This window comes from Coregonus lavaretus, assembly GCF_964263955.1.
Source record: "Coregonus lavaretus genome assembly, chromosome: 14".
In the NCBI taxonomy this organism is placed as follows: Eukaryota; Metazoa; Chordata; class Actinopteri; order Salmoniformes; family Salmonidae; genus Coregonus; species Coregonus lavaretus.
Window position 1 is genome coordinate 47681612 of NC_140001.1, and position 19213 is coordinate 47700824.

The following is a 19213-nucleotide window of genomic DNA, read 5'->3' on the forward strand; positions in this document are numbered from 1 at the left end:
AACCAGAGTGTGACAAACTGCAGTGTATGATATACCATTTTATAGCTCGGATTCTCTACTTTTATCCAATGAAAAATACACCATTTCAAATTTAGCTAAATAGGACCGAATCCAGGTGGTGGGTCACATAATCAAATATGAAATTCAACATAATTTCAACCACCCAATATATTGAGTATAGGATGATTTAAAAAATAAATAATTCTATGTGAAATTTTCAACACAATTTCAACGTATACATAGTTCTGATGATTATGTTGAAATTAGGTTGATGTAACAACCTGTTAGTCACGTTAAGTCAATGTATTAAAGTTTAAGTTTTACCCTAATTTCTATGTTTACAACGCTGGTTGAAATGAGATTAAAACAGTTCTGGTTGATTACTTTTTTCAAATCCAATATATTTTCAATGTTGATTCCTTGTCACAATACGTTGACAAATTACGTTGAAACAACATTGATTCAACCAGTGTGTGTCAATAATCTATACTTTCTCATAAAGTGTGCACTTGTGCCACCTTCGCACATATTTAAAAGCATTTGTATCATATTTCTTATACCAATCCATGAAAGGAAGTAAACAAACGCACACTTTGGGAGAAAGGATAGATTATTGGGATGCAGGGAATATCACATTAACAAGAATACGTTTTGTGTCAACTTAATCATAGGGGCTGTGATTGCCATCCAAAATATGCACTCACCAACACGTGCCAAGACATGATCATTACTGGTTTGGAGAAGCTTTAGGCTGTAATCACAGCACTCAGTGAACACCGCACGGCACTTCTTCGCATCACTGGATTGTTGAACCTGAAGTCTATTGGCACGGTGAGCACAGGTATCCAGGGTTGGGATTTGACGCAATCCCTGCCAGCAGCAGTTAAAATTCCTGCCATATTGTTTGGCTGTGGGACAGACACACAGTTAGGGCCCTTATTTATCTAAACAAAGTACAGGTTTTTCTGCTTAACATTTAGAATAAAAACAACATTTGTTGTGATGGGGAGTTAGCTCACTATTTACTTGCCTTTCTCTTTCTGTTGGTCATAAGAGAGGGCGCGCTTTGGTCTCACAGAAGCAGTGCATGTGTCATCTGATGGAGGGCACATACATGGATACAAGTGTGTGTAAGGAGGCTTATTCTCAATGGCACTTCCATGTTCTCCAGTCCTCCTCGACTTTAGCTGCGTCTGAAATGGCACCCTATTCCCTTTATAGTGCACTACTTTAGACCAAAGGGACTAGGGTGCCATTTATGACGCAGACTTTGACAGATACTGTAGATTACCTTCAGATTGGGAAGCCTGAGCATTTGCATTGGTCATAAAAGTGAGTCCTGTGAGACGGAAGACATCAGCGTTATCTTTGCCACCTCCTCCTCCACAACCTTGGTCACTTTGCTCGATATGGCGGAGCACCTAGAGAAGAAAATGACAATGATTGTCACCTCACCTTGTACGGGCCGGCTTTGTGCTTTCTATGAAATGTGCCCAGTTCAGTTCTTCAGTGTTACATTTGGCGTAGTCGGCAGGATATTCATATTTATCAATAAATCCCCCATTACTAAGGTTCCATTCACCATAGAAAACGCCATTCATCCCCTCAGCACTAACCATGCTCAACAAGAGTTTGCTGGACTAACCTGTACACTGTATGTAATGCTGTATGCATCTTTTAACTCAGAGTGCCAAACACATATGTCATTTTTTTTATTTTTATGTAATGGACAATAATGTTTTCTTATCTAACAAGTTAAGCATGCCTGCTGTGTGTTTTCTGAGTCTTGAATGGTCTTACTCTTGTCACTGGGTCCTGGAGTGGGGCTCTAAGTGAGTAGACAGCAGTGTCAATAGCAGATAAGGCCACCAGGGAATCCTGCCCAGTTTTCACTTCTAATACCAGTTCATCCTTAGGCTTGTAATTCTTCTTACGAAATGAGAGCTCTGTCTAAGAGATAAACAAACAGAAAATGTTCTGATGAATAAAGATGGGGTATGCTCATTGGGAAAATACAAATATTCTGTGGATTCTCAGCTTATTCACAGTTACATGTGACAATACGAACAGGAATCAAGAGTTTTGAATGGGTTGTGGTGGAGGCGGAGCTACCGTACCTTAAGTCCATTGACACATTTGTCCTTGACGTCTATCCACACTGAGTCGGCAACCAGCTCAGGCGTCTTCTCCCCATATAGTATGTAGTAGACCAGCAGGCGTATCGATGGCACCATGTCTGAGGTCACTGTGAAACTAATGGCTTGGGAACTTGTATCTTTGATATGCTTCTCAGAAGCAAACTTCACTATCTTCCCCCTCGAGATGATCTGGCATAGAAGTCAGATAGGTAGGTCAGGAAGAGGTAACATTTTAGAATTACAGAACATTTTGAGTTATTTTTTTGTTTTGTTATATAACTTTTTTTTTTACGCAAATCATTTTCTTTTTACTTTGACCAAATTGAGTATTTTGTGTAAATCAGTGAAAACAAATCCCAATGAAACCAATTTAAATCCCACTTGGTAACAAAACAAAATGTGAAAAAGCCAAAGAGGGATGAATACTTATTATAGGCACTGTATGACTAGAAAACTATCACTTACCTGGTAGCTGAAAGTCTCAATTTGGAGGTAGCTGCGAGCATGGAAGTAGATTTGAAGGTTGACATGTTGTCCAACTTGAAGGCCGGAGTAATCGGACGGCAAATCAATGTACAAGTAGCGTTCGTTGGGGGAAAAGTATGCCTTGGCTTCAAATGTATATTCAGCTTGACTACCGGAGGGTAACCGCTCATCAGCAGTCTTGAACTAAAACAATATTACAGCATTACATGCATTCTATCACAAGCCTCACAACACCAATAGAAAAGAGAGCAATCAATAGATGTGTGGCATGTGCAGAGCCTGTGGTCTAACGATAACGTGACTGGATTAGACACATTTAAACTCCCTCCCCTACTGGAGACTGGGATTCAATCCCGGCTCCAACCCTTCAATCTGTTTCTCCCAACTCCCTGTCTAAACAGTGTCAAAATACCTCCAGAAATATATATATATAAAAATAGATGTATGCCAAGCTGCCTTTACTTAAACATACATTTAATGATACTCAAGCCACACTGGTACTTACGATAAATCTTGCACTCTCAGCTTCTGAAGGAAGGTTGCAAATGAAAAGAACAATCCCATCGTAATTGGTTCTATAACTGTTATCCGCTGTCAGTACAGGACACGGAGGTTTCTGGTCTACACCAAGTTTGTTTTTGGTGAAGGAATTCACCAACCTCACTGGTACCCGTGGCACAGGCTCCCCCAAATGGTCCTTGACTGACACCTGGTGGCAGAACCCCCATACACACTTAGAAAAAAGGGTTCCAAAAGGGTTATTTGCAGTGGGATAGGTTTCTACCATGAACCGTTTTCATCTGAAGAAGCCTTTTTGGAAGACAAGGCTGCTTTGTAAGGCGAAGGGTTCTACCATGAACCTTTAAAGGGTGTATATGAAACAAGGGATGGTGAAGAAGGAAACCCTTCTGCAGGCACCATAATATTATTTTTCATTCTATTTATTAACATTTGATCCCCAAAAAATAAACAATATGAATTTTAAACCAACAGTTTGCAAAGTATTTTTGAACGTTCCGGATGTTTGTCGTTCTGAAGCAATGGACTTTGACGTCACTCGGCGCCCAAGGCTATAAATTCCTTCCACCAGTGGGGGCGACCGGAGTTTGCAGTTCAAGATGTGATTTGCATCTCTGGCGTGTAGCCCTCACTCGTTGGGCCGCTATAAGCCCTTAGCAGGCCGCTTTTGCATCTATGCCGTTTAGCCTGCACTCAGAGGACAGCTATAAGCCCTAGGCAAGCCATCTAGCCATGAGAAAACTTGAAAGACAATAGCAAGGAATTTCTCTAATCTCAAATTTGGCCTGCCACTTTCCAGCTAACCACAGCCAGCCAGAGACTGCAAGCTGTTTTTGTTGTTTCTATAAATACCTTATATTTATTGTGATTTTAATTGGATTAGATTTATTTGCCAAAAAACACCATTACAACCAGATGTGGACATAATGCATTTAAAATCATCAATCATGACAAAAAATGTGATACACCTAATAATTTAGTTTAAGTAGATTAATGATATATTGATTATGCCCCAAAATAGCCTACATTACTGCCATTGCTTTAATATACTATATTTTCGAGGCAATACCAATGGTTCCTTTCTAGCAATAATGCCACTCCCTAAACCGTCTCACCCACTTGAAGAAAAGTGTTTATCACTACGAACAGTAGGTGGCGGCACCTCTTAAACCCCACAGAAGAAGTTTAAAAACCTTCAACAGGAAGTTATCTTTGTTACAAACCTGTCTTTGAATCCGAACTCATCTTGTGGGGCAACAGTCATACACACATGTAGTCAGAGCCAGCCCTAGCCTGTTGGGGGCCCTAAGCAACATTTTTAGTTTGAGAGTAAATTTTTCTCGATGCCATTTTTGCAAATGTATAAAAAATACAAAAACGGAAATGTCACATTTACATAAGTATTCAGACCCTTTACTCAGTACTTGGTTGAAGCACCTTTGGCAGCGATTACAGCCTTGAGTCTTCTTGGGTATGAAGCTTGGCACACTTGTATTTGGGGAGTTTCTCCCATTCTTCTCTGCAGATCCTCTCAAGCTCTTTCAGGTTGGATGGGGAGCACCGCTGCACAGCTATTTTCAGGTCTCTCCAGAGATGTTAGATCGGGTTCAAGTCTGGGCTCTGGCTGGGCCACTCAAGGACATTCAGAGACTTGTCCCGAAGCCACTCCTGCGTTGTCTTGGCTGTGTGCTTAGGGTCGTTGTCCTGTTGGAAGGTGAACCTTCGCCCCGCACTGGAACAGGTTTTCATCAAGGATCTCTCTGTACTTTGCTCCGTTCATCTTTCCCTCGATCCTGACTAGTCTCCCAGTCCCTGCCTCTGAAAAACATCCCCACAGCATGATGCTGCCACCACCATGCTTCACCGTAGGGATGGTGCCAAGTTTCCTCCAGACATGATGCTTGGCATTCAGGCCAAAAAGTTCAATCTTGGTTTCATCAGACCAGATAATCTTGTTTCTCATAGTCTGAGAGTCCTTTAGGTGCCTTTTGGCAAATTCCAAGCGGGCTGTCATGTGCTTTTTACTGAGGAGTGGCTTCCGTCTGGCCACTCTACCATAAATTCCTGATTGGTGAAGTGCTGCAGAGATGGTTGTCCTTCTGGAAGATTCTCCCATCTCCACAGAGGAACTCTGAAGCTCTGTCAGAGTGACCATCGGGTTCTTGTTCACCTCCCTGACCAAGGCCCTTCTCCCCCGATTACTCAGTTAGGCCGGATGGCCAGCTCTAGGAAGTGTCTTGGTGGTTCCAAACTTCTTCCATTTAAAAATGATGGAGGCACTGTGTTCTTGGGGAACGTCAATGCTGCAGACATTATTTGGTACCCTTCCTCAGATCTGTGCCTCGACACAATCCTGTCTCTGAGCTCTACGGACAATTCCTTCGACCTCATGGCTTGGTTTTTGCTCTGACATGCACTGTCAACTGTGGGACCTAATATAGACAGCTGTGTGCCTTTCCAAATCATGTCCAATCAATTGAATTGACCACAGGTGGACTCCAATCAAGTTGTAGAAACATCTCAAGGAAGATCAGTGGAAATAGGATGCACCTGAGCTCAATTTCGAGTCTCATAGCAAAGGGTCTGAATACTTAATAAGGTATCTATTTTCTTTTTTATACATTGGCACAAAAAAAAAATTTTTTTTCGCTTTGTTATTATGGGGTATTGTGTGTAGATTGATGAGGGAAAACATTTATTTAATCCATTTTAGAATACTTTCCGAATGCACTGTATTCACCACAGCACCATGTGGATGTGATAGCCATGGAGGTCTTTTTATTTATTTAACCTTTATTTAACTAGGCAAGTCAGTTAAGAACAAATTCTTATTTACAATGACGGCCTACCCCGGCCAAACCCTCCCCTAACCCAGACGACGCTGGGCCAATTGTGCGCCACCCTGTGGGTCTCCCGATCACGGCTGGTTGTGATACAGCCCGGGCTCGAACCTGGGTCTGTAGTGACTGTAGTGATGCCACAGGTATGTAAACGTTACATTCACTTAGCCTCTCTGTTCTTTCTTGCACAGTATTTACTTAATTTTAAATGTGACATTATTGTTACAAACAGGGCCAGGAGTCAGACACTACAATGGGTCAACGTTGCCAGGTTTGGGCCGCAGACATCAAGGTAAGAACATAGCTAACTGTTACCAACTTAAATGTAAATACGTATTGGAAATATCTGCCATCTGTCTTTACAGACTGTCACAATAAATGTATGTAAAATATAGGGGGTGAGGGAGGAAATATGTGAACATACTGTGTAATTTATAATACTTCTCTTGCATTTTGTAGCTTAGGTTTCTGGCTGTATTGGGTGCCAAGGACCTGAAGTCGCCAGTGTGGCAGATGCTACCTTGCCATCGCCACTACCTGGACTGTGGCCGGTGATAAGGCCTGTTTCAGGGACTTGTTTCTGAAGACCATTCTTCACAGTAAGTTTTGATATTATTAAATGTGTTAGTACTTTTAAGTACATTCTTAAACTTTTGTAACTCAATGTTCTTTCTTTGTGTATTGTAGCCATCAGGAAGAACCCTACAATATAGGCGATATAAATGAAATGAAAATTATATATTTTTTAAATCGCATTTTCTTTTATCTGCATGCCTCTTGTACTTGATTTAGTTGATTTGGTCTTTTTATTAGTATGTTACAGTGGGGGAAAAAAGTATTTAGTCAGCCACCAATTGTGCAAGTTCTCCCACTTAAAAAGATGAGAGAGGCCTGTAATTTTCATAATAGGTACACGTCAACTATGACAGACAAATTGAGAATTTTTTTCTCCAGAAAATCACATTGTAAGATTTTTTATGAATTTATTTGCAAATTATGGTGGAAAATAAGTATTTGGTCACCTACAAACAAGCAAGATTTCTGGCTCTCACAGACCTGTAACTTCTTCTTTAAGAGGCTCCTCTGTCCTCCACTCGTTACCTGTATTAATGGCACCTGTTTGAACTTGTTATCAGTATAAAAGACACCTGTCCACAACCTCAAACAGTCACACTCCAAACTCCACTATGGCCAAGACCAAAGAGTTATCAAAGGACACCAGAAACAAAATTGTAGACCTGCACCAGGCTGGGAAGACTGAATCTGCAATAGGTAAGCAGCTTGGTTTGAAGAAATCAACTGTGGGAGCAATTATTAGGAAATGGAAGACATACAAGACCACTGATAATCTCCCTCGATCTGGGGCTCCACGCAAGATCTCACCCCGTGGGGTGAAAATGATCACAAGAACGGTGAGCAAAAATCCCAGAACCACACGGGGGGACCTAGTGAATGACCTGCAGAGAGCTGGGACCAAAGTAACAAAGCCTACCATCAGTAACACACTACGCCGCCAGGGACTCAAATCCTGCAGTGCCAGACGTGTCCCCCTGCTTAAGCCAGTACACGTCCAGGCCCGTCTGAAGTTTGCTAGAGTGCATTTGGATGATCCAGAAGAGGATTGGGAGAATGTTATATGGTCAGATGAAACCAAAATAGAACTTTTTGGTAAAAACTCAACTCGTCGTGTTTGGAGGACAAAGAATGCTGAGTTGCATCCAAAGAACACCATACCTACTGTGAAGCATGGGGGTGGAAACATCATGCTTTGGGGCTGTTTTTCTACAAAGGGACCAGGACGACTGATCCGTGTAAAGGAAAGAATGAATGGGGCCATGTATCGTGAGATTTTGAGTGAAAACCTCCTTCCATCAGCAAGGGCATTGAAGATGAAACATGGCTGGGTCTTTCAGCATGACAATGATCCCAAACACACCGCCCGGGCAACGAAGGAGTTGCTCCGTAAGAAGCATCTCAAGGTCCTGGAGTGGCCTAGCCAGTCTCCAGACCTCAACCCAATAGAAAATCTTTGGAGGGAGCTGAAAGTCCATATTGCCCAGCGACAGCCCCGAAACCTGAAGGATCTGGAGAAGGTCTGTATGGAGGAGTGGGCCAAAATCCCTGCTGCAGTGTGTGCAAACCTGGTCAAGACCTACAGGAAACATATGATCTCTGTAATTGCAAACAAAGGTTTCTGTACCAAATATTAAGTTCTGCTTTTCTAAAAATTACAGACCTCTACATGCTTTGTAAGTAGGAAATCCTGCAAAATCGGCAGTGTATCAAATACTTATTCTCCCCACTGTACATGCCCGTCTGAAGTTTGCCAATGAACATCTGAATGATTCAGAGGAGAACTGGGTGAAAGTGTTGTGGTCAGATGAGACCAAAATCGAGCTCTTTAGCATCAACTCAACTCGCCGGGTTTGGAGGAGGAGGAATGCTGCCTATGACCCCAAGAACACCATCCCCACCGTCAAACATGGAGGTGGAAACATTATGCTTTGGGGGTGTTTTTCTGCTAAGGGGACAGGACAACTTCACCGCATCAAAGGGACGATGGACGGGGCCATGTACCGTCAAATCTTGGGTGAGAACCTCCTTCCCTCAGCCAGAGCATTGAAAATGGGTCGTGGATGGGTATTCCAGCATGACAATGATCCAAAACACACGGCCAAGGCAACAAAGGAGTGGCTCAAGAAGAAGCACATTAAGGTCCTGGAGTGGCCTAGCCAGTCTCCAGACCTTAATCCCATAGAAAATCTGTGAAGGGAGCTGAAGGTTCGAGTTGCCAAACGTCAGCCTCAAAACCTTAATGACTTGGAGAAGATCTGCAAAGAGGAGTGGGACAAAATCCCTCCTGAGATGTGTGCAAACCTGGTGGCCAACTACAAGAAACGTCTGACCTCTGTGATTGCCAACAAGGGTTTTGCCACCAAGTACTAAGTAATGTTTTGCAGAGGGGTCAAATACTTATTTCCCTCATTAAAATGCAAATCAATTCATAACATTTTTGACATGCGTTTTTCTGGATATTTTTGTTGTTATTCTATCTCTCACTGTTCAAATAAACCTACCATTAAAATTATAGACTGATCATGTCTTTGTCAGTAGGCAAACGTACAAAATCAGCAGGGGATCAAATACTTTTTTCCCTCACTGTAGATACAGTGCCTTCAGAAAGTATTCAACTCCTTGACTTGTTCCACATTTTATTGTGATACAGCCTGAATCCAAAATTGATTGGGAAAAAAAATAATCTCACCCATTATACACCATAATTTTAGCAAATGTATTGAAAATGAAATGCAGAAATATCTCATTTACACAAGATTCACACCCCTGAGTCAATACATGTTAGAATCACCTTTGGCAGCGATTACAGCTGTTAGTCTTTCTGGGTAAATCTCTAAGAGCTTTGCACACCTGGACTGTACAATATTTTCCCATTATAATGGGGAAATATTGTACAATCCAGGTGTGCAAAGCTTGGTTGTTGATTATTGCTAGACAACCATTTTAAAGTCTTGCCATAGATTTTCAAGCAGATTTAAGTCAAAATTGTAACTCAGCCACTCGGGAACATTCACTATGCTTGAAAATATGGAGAGTGGTGCTCAGTAATGTGTTGTATTGGATTTGCCCCAAACATAACACTTTGTATTCAAGACAGAAAGTGAATTGCTTTGCCACAGTTTTTGCAGTATTACTTTAGTGCCTTGTTGCAAACAGGATGCATGTTTTGGAATATTTGTATTCTGTACAGGCTTCCTTCTTTTCACTCTGTCAATTAGGTTAGTATTATGGAGTAACTACAATGTTGTTGATCTATCCTTAGTTTTCTCCTATCACAGCCATTAAACTCTGTAACTGTTTTAAAGTCACCATTGGCCATGGTGAAATCCCTGAGCAGTTTCCTTCCTCTCCGGCAACTGAGTTAGGAAGGACGCCTGTATCTTTGTAGTGACTGTGTGTATTGATACACCATCCAAAGTGTAATTAATAACTTCACCATGCTCAAAGGGATATTCAATATCTGCTTTTTTAAATTTGTACCCATCGACCAATAGGTGCCCTTCTTTGCGAGACAATGGAAAACCTCCCTGGTCTTTGTGGTTGAATCTGTGTTTGAAATTCACTGTTTGACTGAGGGACCTTACAGATAATTGTATGTGTGGGGTACAGAGATGAGGTAGTCATTCAAATATCTGGTTAAACACTATTATTGCACACAGAGTGAGTCCATTCAACTTACTATGTGACTTGTTAAGCACATGTTTACATCTAAACTTAGTTAGGCTTGCAATAACAAAGGGGTTGAATACTTATTGACTCAAGACATTTCAGCTTTTCATTTTTCTTTTCTTTATATAGTTCCACTTTTACATTATGGGGTATGTGTAGGGCAGTGTCAAAAACATCTCAATTTAATACATTTTTAGTTCAGGCTGTAACACAACAACACAAAGGGGTGTGAATACTTTCTGAAGGCACTGTAGAACCCTTCTGAATCTGAATAAGCTTTTTTATTATAATTATTTTTCTTTCTTTTAAATAATACCTGAGCATTAGTGTTACCTCAGTGTTAAACTTTAACATCAGGAGTTTGAGTAATCTGATACATTTAAAAAGATTGGTGTGATAATGTTTTAAACTTTACCTACTGTATATGGGAATATTTTTGAATTTATCTGGTCTTCCCTTAATAATTGTGCATATACAGTACTTGCATAGTTGGTATCTTTGCCATGATTTCTGTCTTTTAAATGAGTATTTTCTATGATTTTACTGAGCAGAGAGTAAGGGAATAGAAGGGAGTATGAGTGGTATAGTAAAACACTCAAAATCACAGCCATCATTATTATGTTTCCCAGCATGCTCTATTGCACATTGATTTTTAGAATTGTTTGTTTCAAAATGTGTGTTTTTGCATGTACATTGGTTGGTTGATTAATGTTATGCTACACAAAGATAAATAACGTACATTTTTCTAAACTAATCCAATCTGTTTGTAGTTGGACTTATTGCACCCGTTACTGAGATGGTTGTTCAAGTTTAAATGATTTAGGTACTAACTAATCAATCTTCTCTATCCTTGCAGTCATTCTTGAAGACATGCTCCGGTACTTTGGCGACTAATACGTATTTTTTAAACCTCCTGCTTTGGGCTGGATGTGTCAATGTGTAGTTCATACATGCATAATCTATGAGCAGAATGACTGTTTTACCTTCATTAGCCAGGAAATCCCTAAATTGAAAGTGTCTGTTTTCTGGAAGCTGTGTGGCGCCATTTTCCTTACATTTACCCCCACTTGGGCCAGCCCCTAGCAATTTGAGTTTCAGCCAATGAGCTTCAGCTCCTCGACATTTGAGTGACAGCTAGCAAGATGCACACACAGTAGAGCGAGAGAGAGCATTGACGTGGTGCACATTTCTGTACATTTGTGACGTAGTATGCAATTTTCGGGGACCACTTTTGTCTCGTGGACGCTACTTTCAGAACTACTGCCTTAAAAGTATAAAAAAGTACCGGAGAATATCTTTAACGCAGGTTGCAGGTGATTAATAGTTCCAATTGTTGGATATCCTCACTCTGGCTGGATTCCAATAGGAATTACACATCACTTTGGAAGTCAGCATAATATGACTTGCTGGCCTAATGTGGCCTGTAAACCAGGAGTTTCCTAAAACCACTGTGTTAGGTTATAACTAGGCACTCAAAGAAAGGCCTTATGATATGTAAGGTATTATCATAAAGACTTGAATTTTAAATACTAATAAGGCTGGTGGAACCATTCATAGAGGGTTCTAGGAAGAACCTTTCAAAGATAAAAGGTTTCTCGGTAGAACCGTTCATAGAGGGTTCTAGGAAGAACCGTTAGAGGATAAAAGGGTTCTTGGTAGAACCATCGTAGAGGGTTTTAGGCAGAACCCTTCATACAGGGTTCTAGGTTGAACCATTTAAAGGGGGTTCTATGAAGAACCCTACATAGAATGTTCTACATTAGGTAGAACCATCTGCAAAAAGTTTGACCTATCACCAAAAAGGGTTCCCCTGTGAGGACAAACCGAAGAACCCTATATGGTTCTACTTAGCACCTTTGTTTCTAATTATATTAACTTCTGTACAGTAGATGTAAATGATCTTACAGTAAGGATATATTCAGTGTCTACTTAATTTGCTATTTTAATGTATTTCAATTCGTGCATAAAAGGTAGCTTGGTCCCAGATCTGTCATGTTTGGCGGAACAATGACCATAGGAGTTGGGAACTGTCAAAGAGTAGCTAGCAAGCATCAAGATATGCCAAATAACAGTCTAAAAATCACTTGAGGGCAAATAAATCTGATTTGACCATTCAGACACATGTCGCATGGCCAGGAATCAGATTTGTATCTGATTTCAAACCACCTATGAAGGTGGTTTGAAATTAGGCTTGAAATATCTGATTCCATGTGTTTTTGGCTATTCAGACTACAAGAAAAAGAACAGATTCTAGTCAGATATGCAACAAAATGGGATTTGAGTCACTGCAAACTGTCAATGTGAACAAGGCTATAGAGGTGCCCTACCCTGATAGTGTATGGTAGTCCTGGTTTGATGAAAGGAGGAGTAGCGACAAGACTCAGGCTGTACGGGGACTTTAAGAACTTCACATTGGCCATCTCAGCTTCCTGGGAGATACCACCTAGAGAGATTGAAAAGAACCGTGTCTGATCAAAAATAGAGTGATAATATGTTCCTGCTAAACTAAATGATGCAATCATTTCCCAATAATGCAATGATCTACTTTGAATGATCAATCAAACCCTAGATCAAAGTGAACAAATCTTAGATGCATCATATAGATGACTTATTATTGTCAATATTGTAGGTTTGTGTGCAACAAGGCGGGCCTACACTGTGCGTCTCTCACCAGTTGGCTCTTGTACCATCACAGCTACATACAGGAACTTTCCCACCATCTCCTCTAGTTCTTTGGGTCCATCATCAAGTGATAGAGCTTTCTTCATGTTTATGTTCACCTCCACTTCGCCACTTTCACTCATCTGAAATGTTTGATCACAATGTTGCTTACAAACCCCAGTGGCCCTTGAAGACCAATGGAAAACAATAATATCATGTAATAATATAATAATATATATTTAGCTGACGTTTTTATCCACAGCGACTTACAGTCATATGTGCATACATTTTTTGTGTGGGTGGCCCCAGCGGGACTCGAACCCACTATCTTCTTTCTCTCACTCATAAATTAGAATAAATCCATGTATAGTGCACTGACACACACACCCAACCACACAAACATAACTTGTTACTCATAACTCATTCTTACTTGCTCTCTTCTCACTGATTTGTGTAGGATGACAGTTTTTGTCCCAATGTATCCAAACCGTAGGAATACCTCTGCATTTGCAACTGGAGCACCGTGAATATACCTGATACACAGCACAAATAACAAAGAAACTCAATATCATCCAAGATAATGTAGAACCGCCCTGACTACTGACAAGGGATAAGACAGGACTTAACTTAATCAAGAATTAATGCAACAGTGTAGGTTAAAATGATCAGACAGACTGTTATTTTTACCCACCTGGCAGATATCTTGATCTTAAAAGCTTCAAAAGTACCGAAACTGATGTAGCTAGCCTGTGGCTGCATGTGGATGGAAAGGCTGGGTAATACTAATAATAAAGAAAGCATAGTTAGACTCAACAGTTAAGACTCAAAAGTGTCTAAATCAATGTGACTTGGTGGGAGGTGACCCCCCCCAAAAGTATAATTCAATCATCAATCACAATCGATGTTTCTTGTTGAGTTACCGTATTCTTTGACTTCAAATTCAGCTTTGTTTATTGTGGTGAACTCATCTTGGTAAGAAGCTTCAATTCTCCAGATACCTAACCTATGACATGGACCGCACAGTATGTACTGTCATTAATGATACATACAACCGATATTATCATCCTGAATCATGACTAACAGTGTGATGTCAAATGTTGTGTTGTAGATACCACTTACTTTGGTTTTAGAGGGATTTTGAAAGGATTTTGCATTGATGGGATTCCGTTGACATCTGTCAGGTCCACAATGTCCACCTTCTGTAACTCTGGGTCCTATACATTGCCAGACAAAAGAAAGTCCCATATCAATGTAGTGTATGGCTAAGTGCATCGCTACTGCCTTCCTGAGACCTAGAAGTACTGTCGCCCAGGACCCAGAAATAACTTTGCTTAACTGGATCACTGGTATTGAAGGTGCTTCGTAAAGGGACAGTTCACCCAAATGACAAAATTCCATGTTGATTTCCTTAGCCTGTAAGCAGTCTACGGACAAGGTATGACAGCAATCCATGCTTTAGTTTAGTTTCCCTGGCAATGTTTCCGAATGCTAACGTTTTAGCATTTGTAGCATAAATCCCATTCAAGTCGTTGGACTGATATTAGCATTTTTCGTGCATCATGTCCAAATCATCTGAAAGTATCTAAAATTGATTAAGTCACTTTATTGATGATTTTAACATGATGCATAAAAAATTATAATATCAGTCCCATCAACTCAGGATTAAATGTTGTAAACATGCATTTAAAGGAGCAATCTGGGTTGGTCCATCCATTTCTGGACTTGATTCTTGAAGAATATAAGTTATAAATGCCTCATGAGCTTGGTTCAACTGTATTACTCCTTCAGAACCCAAAATATAAGCCTGTTTTACTCCATTGTTTGTAAATGATGTAATTGTAAACAAACACTGTGTAGCTTCAAAACATAGCTAAACTATCATATTTGATCTCATGGATGGCCTTGCAGTCATAGCTCTGTCTATGAATTTAGGAGTGGTTACATTTCTCAAGTCCCATCCCTCAGTTGTTTATCAAAAACAATGGGGAGTCTCCTTTGTTGTTATTTGAAATCCCAGATTGGCCATTTTACTGGCCGTGACAGGTGATGTAAAGACAGTAACGTGATGTGGTTTGAGGCTAATCAACACACTGCTCATTGGGCACAAGCTGGTTGAATCAACGGCGTTTCAACTTATTTTGTCAACTTATTGGGACGTAGAATCTACGTGGACAATACATTGGATTTGAAAAAGGTCATCAAGGTAAACGGTTGTTTTCAGGGTGAAATGTCAACCACAGGATTATGTCATCATGGTAACCAAATTTCAACATAGACAATGGTGGTCTGTTTCAAGCAGACCACCATAGTTCCTGTGCCCAAGAACACTAAGGTAACCTGCCTAAATGACTACCGACCCGTAGCACTCACGTCTGTAGCCATGAAGTGCTTTGAAAGGCTGGTCATGGCTCACATCAACATCATTATCCCAGAAACCCTAGACCCACTCCAATTTGCATACCGCCCCAACAGATCCACAGATGACGCAATCTCTATTGCGCTCTACACTGCCCTTTCACACCTGGACAAAAGGAACACTTACAGTGGGGAAAAAAGTATTTAGTCAGCCACCAATTGTGCAAGTTCTCCCACTTAAAAAGATGAGAGAGGCCTGTAATTTTCATCATAGGTACACGTCAACTATGACAGACAAAATGAGAAAAACAATTCCAGAAAATCACATTGTAGGATTTTTAATGAATTTATTTGCAAATTATGGTGGAAAATAAGTATTTGGTCAATAACAAAAGTTTCTCAATACTTTGTTATATACCCTTTGTTGGCAATGACACAGGTCAAACGTTTTCTGTAAGTCTTCACAAGGTTTTCACACACTGTTGCTGGTATTTTGGCCCATTCCTCCATGCAGATCTCCTCTAGAGCAGTGATATTTTGGGGCTGTCGCTGGGCAACACGGACTTTCAACTCCCTCCAAAGATTTTCTATGGGGTTGAGATCTGGAGACTGGCTAGGCCACTCCAGGACCTTGAAATGCTTCTTACGAAGCCACTCCTTCGTTGCCCGGGCGGTGTGTTTGGGATCATTGTCATGCTGAAAGACCCAGCCACGTTTCATCTTCAATGCCCTTGCTGATGGAAGGATGTTTTCACTCAAAATCTCACGATACATGGCCCCATTCATTCTTTCCTTTACACGGATCAGTCGTCCTGGTCCCTTTGTAGAAAAACAGCCCCAAAGCATGATGTTTCCACCCCCATGCTTCACAGTAGGTATGGTGTTCTTTGGATGCAACTCAGCATTCTTTGTCCTCCAAACACGACGAGTTGAGTTTTTACCAAAAAGTTCTATTTTGGTTTCATCTGACCATATGACATTCTCCCAATCCTCTTATGGATCATCCAAATGCACTCTAGCAAACTTCAGACGGGCCTGGACATGTACTGGCTTAAGCAGGGGGACACGTCTGGCACTGCAGGATTTGAGACCCTGGCGGCGTATTGTGTTACTGATGGTAGGCTTTGTTACTTTGGTCCCAGCTCTCTGCAGGTCATTCACTAGGTCCCCCCGTGTGGTTCTGGGATTTTTGCTCACCGTTCTTGTGATCATTTTGACCCCACGGGGTGAGATCTTGCGTGGAGCCCCAGATCGAGGGAGATTATCAGTGGTCTTGTATGTCTTCCATTTCCTAATAATTGCTCCCACAGTTGATTTCTTCAAACCAAGCTGCTTACCTATTGCAGATTCAGTCTTCCCAGCCTGGTGCAGGTCTACAATTTTGTTTCTGGTGTCCTTTGACAGCTCTTTGGTCTTGGCCATAGTGGAGTTTGGAGTGTGACTGTTTGAGGTTGTGGACAGGTGTCTTTTATACTGACAACAAGTTCAAACAGGTGCCATTAATACAGGTAACGAGTGGAGGATAGAGGAGCCTCTTAAAGAAGAAGTTACAGGTCTGTGAGAGCCAGAAATCTTGCTTGTTTGTAGGGGACCAAATACTTATTTTCCACCATAATTTGCAAATAATTTCATTAAAAATCCTACAATGTGATTTTCTGGATTTTTTTTTTCTCAATTTGTCTGTCATAGTTGACGTGTCCCTATGATGAAAATTACAGGCCTCTCTCATCTTTTTAAGTGGGAGAACTTGCACAATTGGTGGCTGACTAAATACTTTTTTCCCCCACTGTACTTGAGAATGCTATACATTGAATACAGCTCAGCGTTCAACACCATAGTGCCCTCAAAGCTCATCACTAAGCTAAGGACCCTGGGACTAAACACCTCCCTCTGCAACTGGATCCTGGACTTTCTGACGGGCCGCCCCCAGGTGGTAAGGGTAGGTAACAACACATCCGCCACGCTGATCCTCAACACGGGGGCACCTCAGAGGTGCGTGCTCAGTCCCCTCCTGTACTCCCTGTTCACTCATGACTGCATGGCCAAGCACGACTCCAACACCATCATTATGTTTGCCGATGACACAACAATGGTAGGCCTGATCACCGACAATGATGAGACAGCCTATAGGGAGGAGGTCAGAGACCTGGCCGTGTGGTGCCAGGACAACAACCTCTCCCTCAACGTGATCAAGACAAAGAGGATGATTGTGGACTACAGGAAAAAGAAGAGGACCGAGCACGCCCCCATTCTCATTGACGGGGCTGTAGTGGAGCAGGTTGAGAGCGTCAAGTTCCTTGGTGTCCACATCACCAACAAACTAACATGGTCCAAGGCTATTTCTCCGAAAGTTTTAAACTGTCAAGGGGAGTGAAACAAGGTTGTCCACTATCGGCATATCTATTTATTATGGCCATCGAGATGTTAGCTATTAAAATCAGATCCAACAATAATATCAAGGGATTAGAAATCCAGGGCTTAAAAACAAAAGGTGTCATTGTACGCTGATGATTCATGTTTTCTTTTAAATCCACAACTTGAATCCCTCCACAGCCTCAGAGGATCTAGATACATTTTCTAACCTCTCTGGATTACAACCATATTATGATAAATGTACTATATTACGTATTGGATCATAAAAAAATACAATTTTTACATTACCATTTAGTTTACCAATAAAATGGTCTGATGGTGATGTGGATATACTCGGAATACATATCCCAAATGAAATAAATGATCTCACTCCAATACATTTTTATAGAAAGTTAGCAAAAATAGATAAGATCTTGCTACCATGGAAAGGTAAATACCTGTCAATTTGTGGAAAAATCACCCTGATTAACTCTTTAGCATTATCCCAGTTTACCTATTTGCTTATGGTCTTGCCTACGCCTAGCAAACAGTTTTTTTAATTATATGAGAAAAAAAGATTCCACTTTATTTGAAACGGCAAGCCACACAAAATTAAACGGGCCTATTTATATAATGAATATGATTTCGTAGGACAGAAATTATTAAATAATAAAGCATTAGACCTATTACTAAAAGCTTCGGTCATACAAAAGTTATACTTAAATCCGAACTGGTTCTCTAGCAAATTAGTAAGATTGTCTCACCCAGTGTTCAAGAACGGCCTTTTCCCCTTTATTCAGATTACAACCTCTCACTTTCAGTTATTTGAAAAGGAAATAAACTCCCAAATATCACTATTTCTAAAACAAGCCACAGAAAGTTGGTTGCAATTTCAATTTAATCCTCCAGAAATGACAGAACAAATAATGCAACAAATATTGTGGTTAAACTCAAATATAAGAATTGATAAAAAAATATTATTTTTTGACAAAATGGTTAAAAAAAGGTATAATCTTCGTAAATGATATCATAGGTAGGATTGGTGGAGTTATGTCGCACATGCAGCTAACAAAAACATATGGAAATGTCTGCTCTACCCAAAATTACAACCAAATAATTGCAGCATTACCGCAAAAATGGAAGAGGAAAGTGGAAGGGGGAAAAAGTAAGTAACTTGTCTGTCGGTCTTGCATTAAAGAACATAATTGGTTAAAGAAAATTGTGATAAATAAATAAGTATACCAGTTTCATTTAAGGACCAAAGGATTGACAGACGTCCCATATAGATTGCAAAATAGTTGGGAAGAGATTTTTGACGTACCGATTCCATAGTGTTTATGAACTGATACGCAAAACGACGCCGGATTCAAAACTCAGATTTTTTCAATTTAAATTATATACAATTCTTGCTACCAATAGAATGTTATTTATATGGGGGATACAATCTTCCCAGCTCTGCAGATTTTGCTGCGAAGAGACAGAATCATTAGATCATTTGTTTTGGTACTGTCCATTTGTAGCTTGTTTTTGGACACAGGTCCAGGAATGGCTAAAGGATTGCAATATTTACCTGGAGCACTACTGGGTGATCTGAAAAGTCATAGTCAATCGATCAAT

The 19213-nt window shown here is 40.6% G+C and overlaps 1 protein-coding gene across 1 annotated transcript in view; it reads right to left on the reverse strand.

Annotated features, from left to right (window-relative positions):
• c5 (complement component 5) overlaps positions 1–19213 on the reverse strand; it is a 56828-nt gene that overhangs the window by 31028 nt on the left and 6587 nt on the right. The window contains exons 5-17 of the mRNA XM_084177071.1: positions 14009–14103; positions 13810–13892; positions 13581–13671; positions 13320–13422; positions 12900–13032; positions 12556–12671; positions 3130–3333; positions 2604–2807; positions 2118–2327; positions 1801–1950; positions 1292–1421; positions 1031–1096; positions 705–908 (exon numbers count right to left, since the gene is read on the reverse strand). Of these exons, the coding sequence (XP_084033197.1) occupies positions 705–908; positions 1031–1096; positions 1292–1421; positions 1801–1950; positions 2118–2327; positions 2604–2807; positions 3130–3333; positions 12556–12671; positions 12900–13032; positions 13320–13422; positions 13581–13671; positions 13810–13892; positions 14009–14103 (1789 nt within the window). The remainder of the gene's footprint in view (positions 1–704; positions 909–1030; positions 1097–1291; positions 1422–1800; positions 1951–2117; positions 2328–2603; positions 2808–3129; positions 3334–12555; positions 12672–12899; positions 13033–13319; positions 13423–13580; positions 13672–13809; positions 13893–14008; positions 14104–19213) is intronic.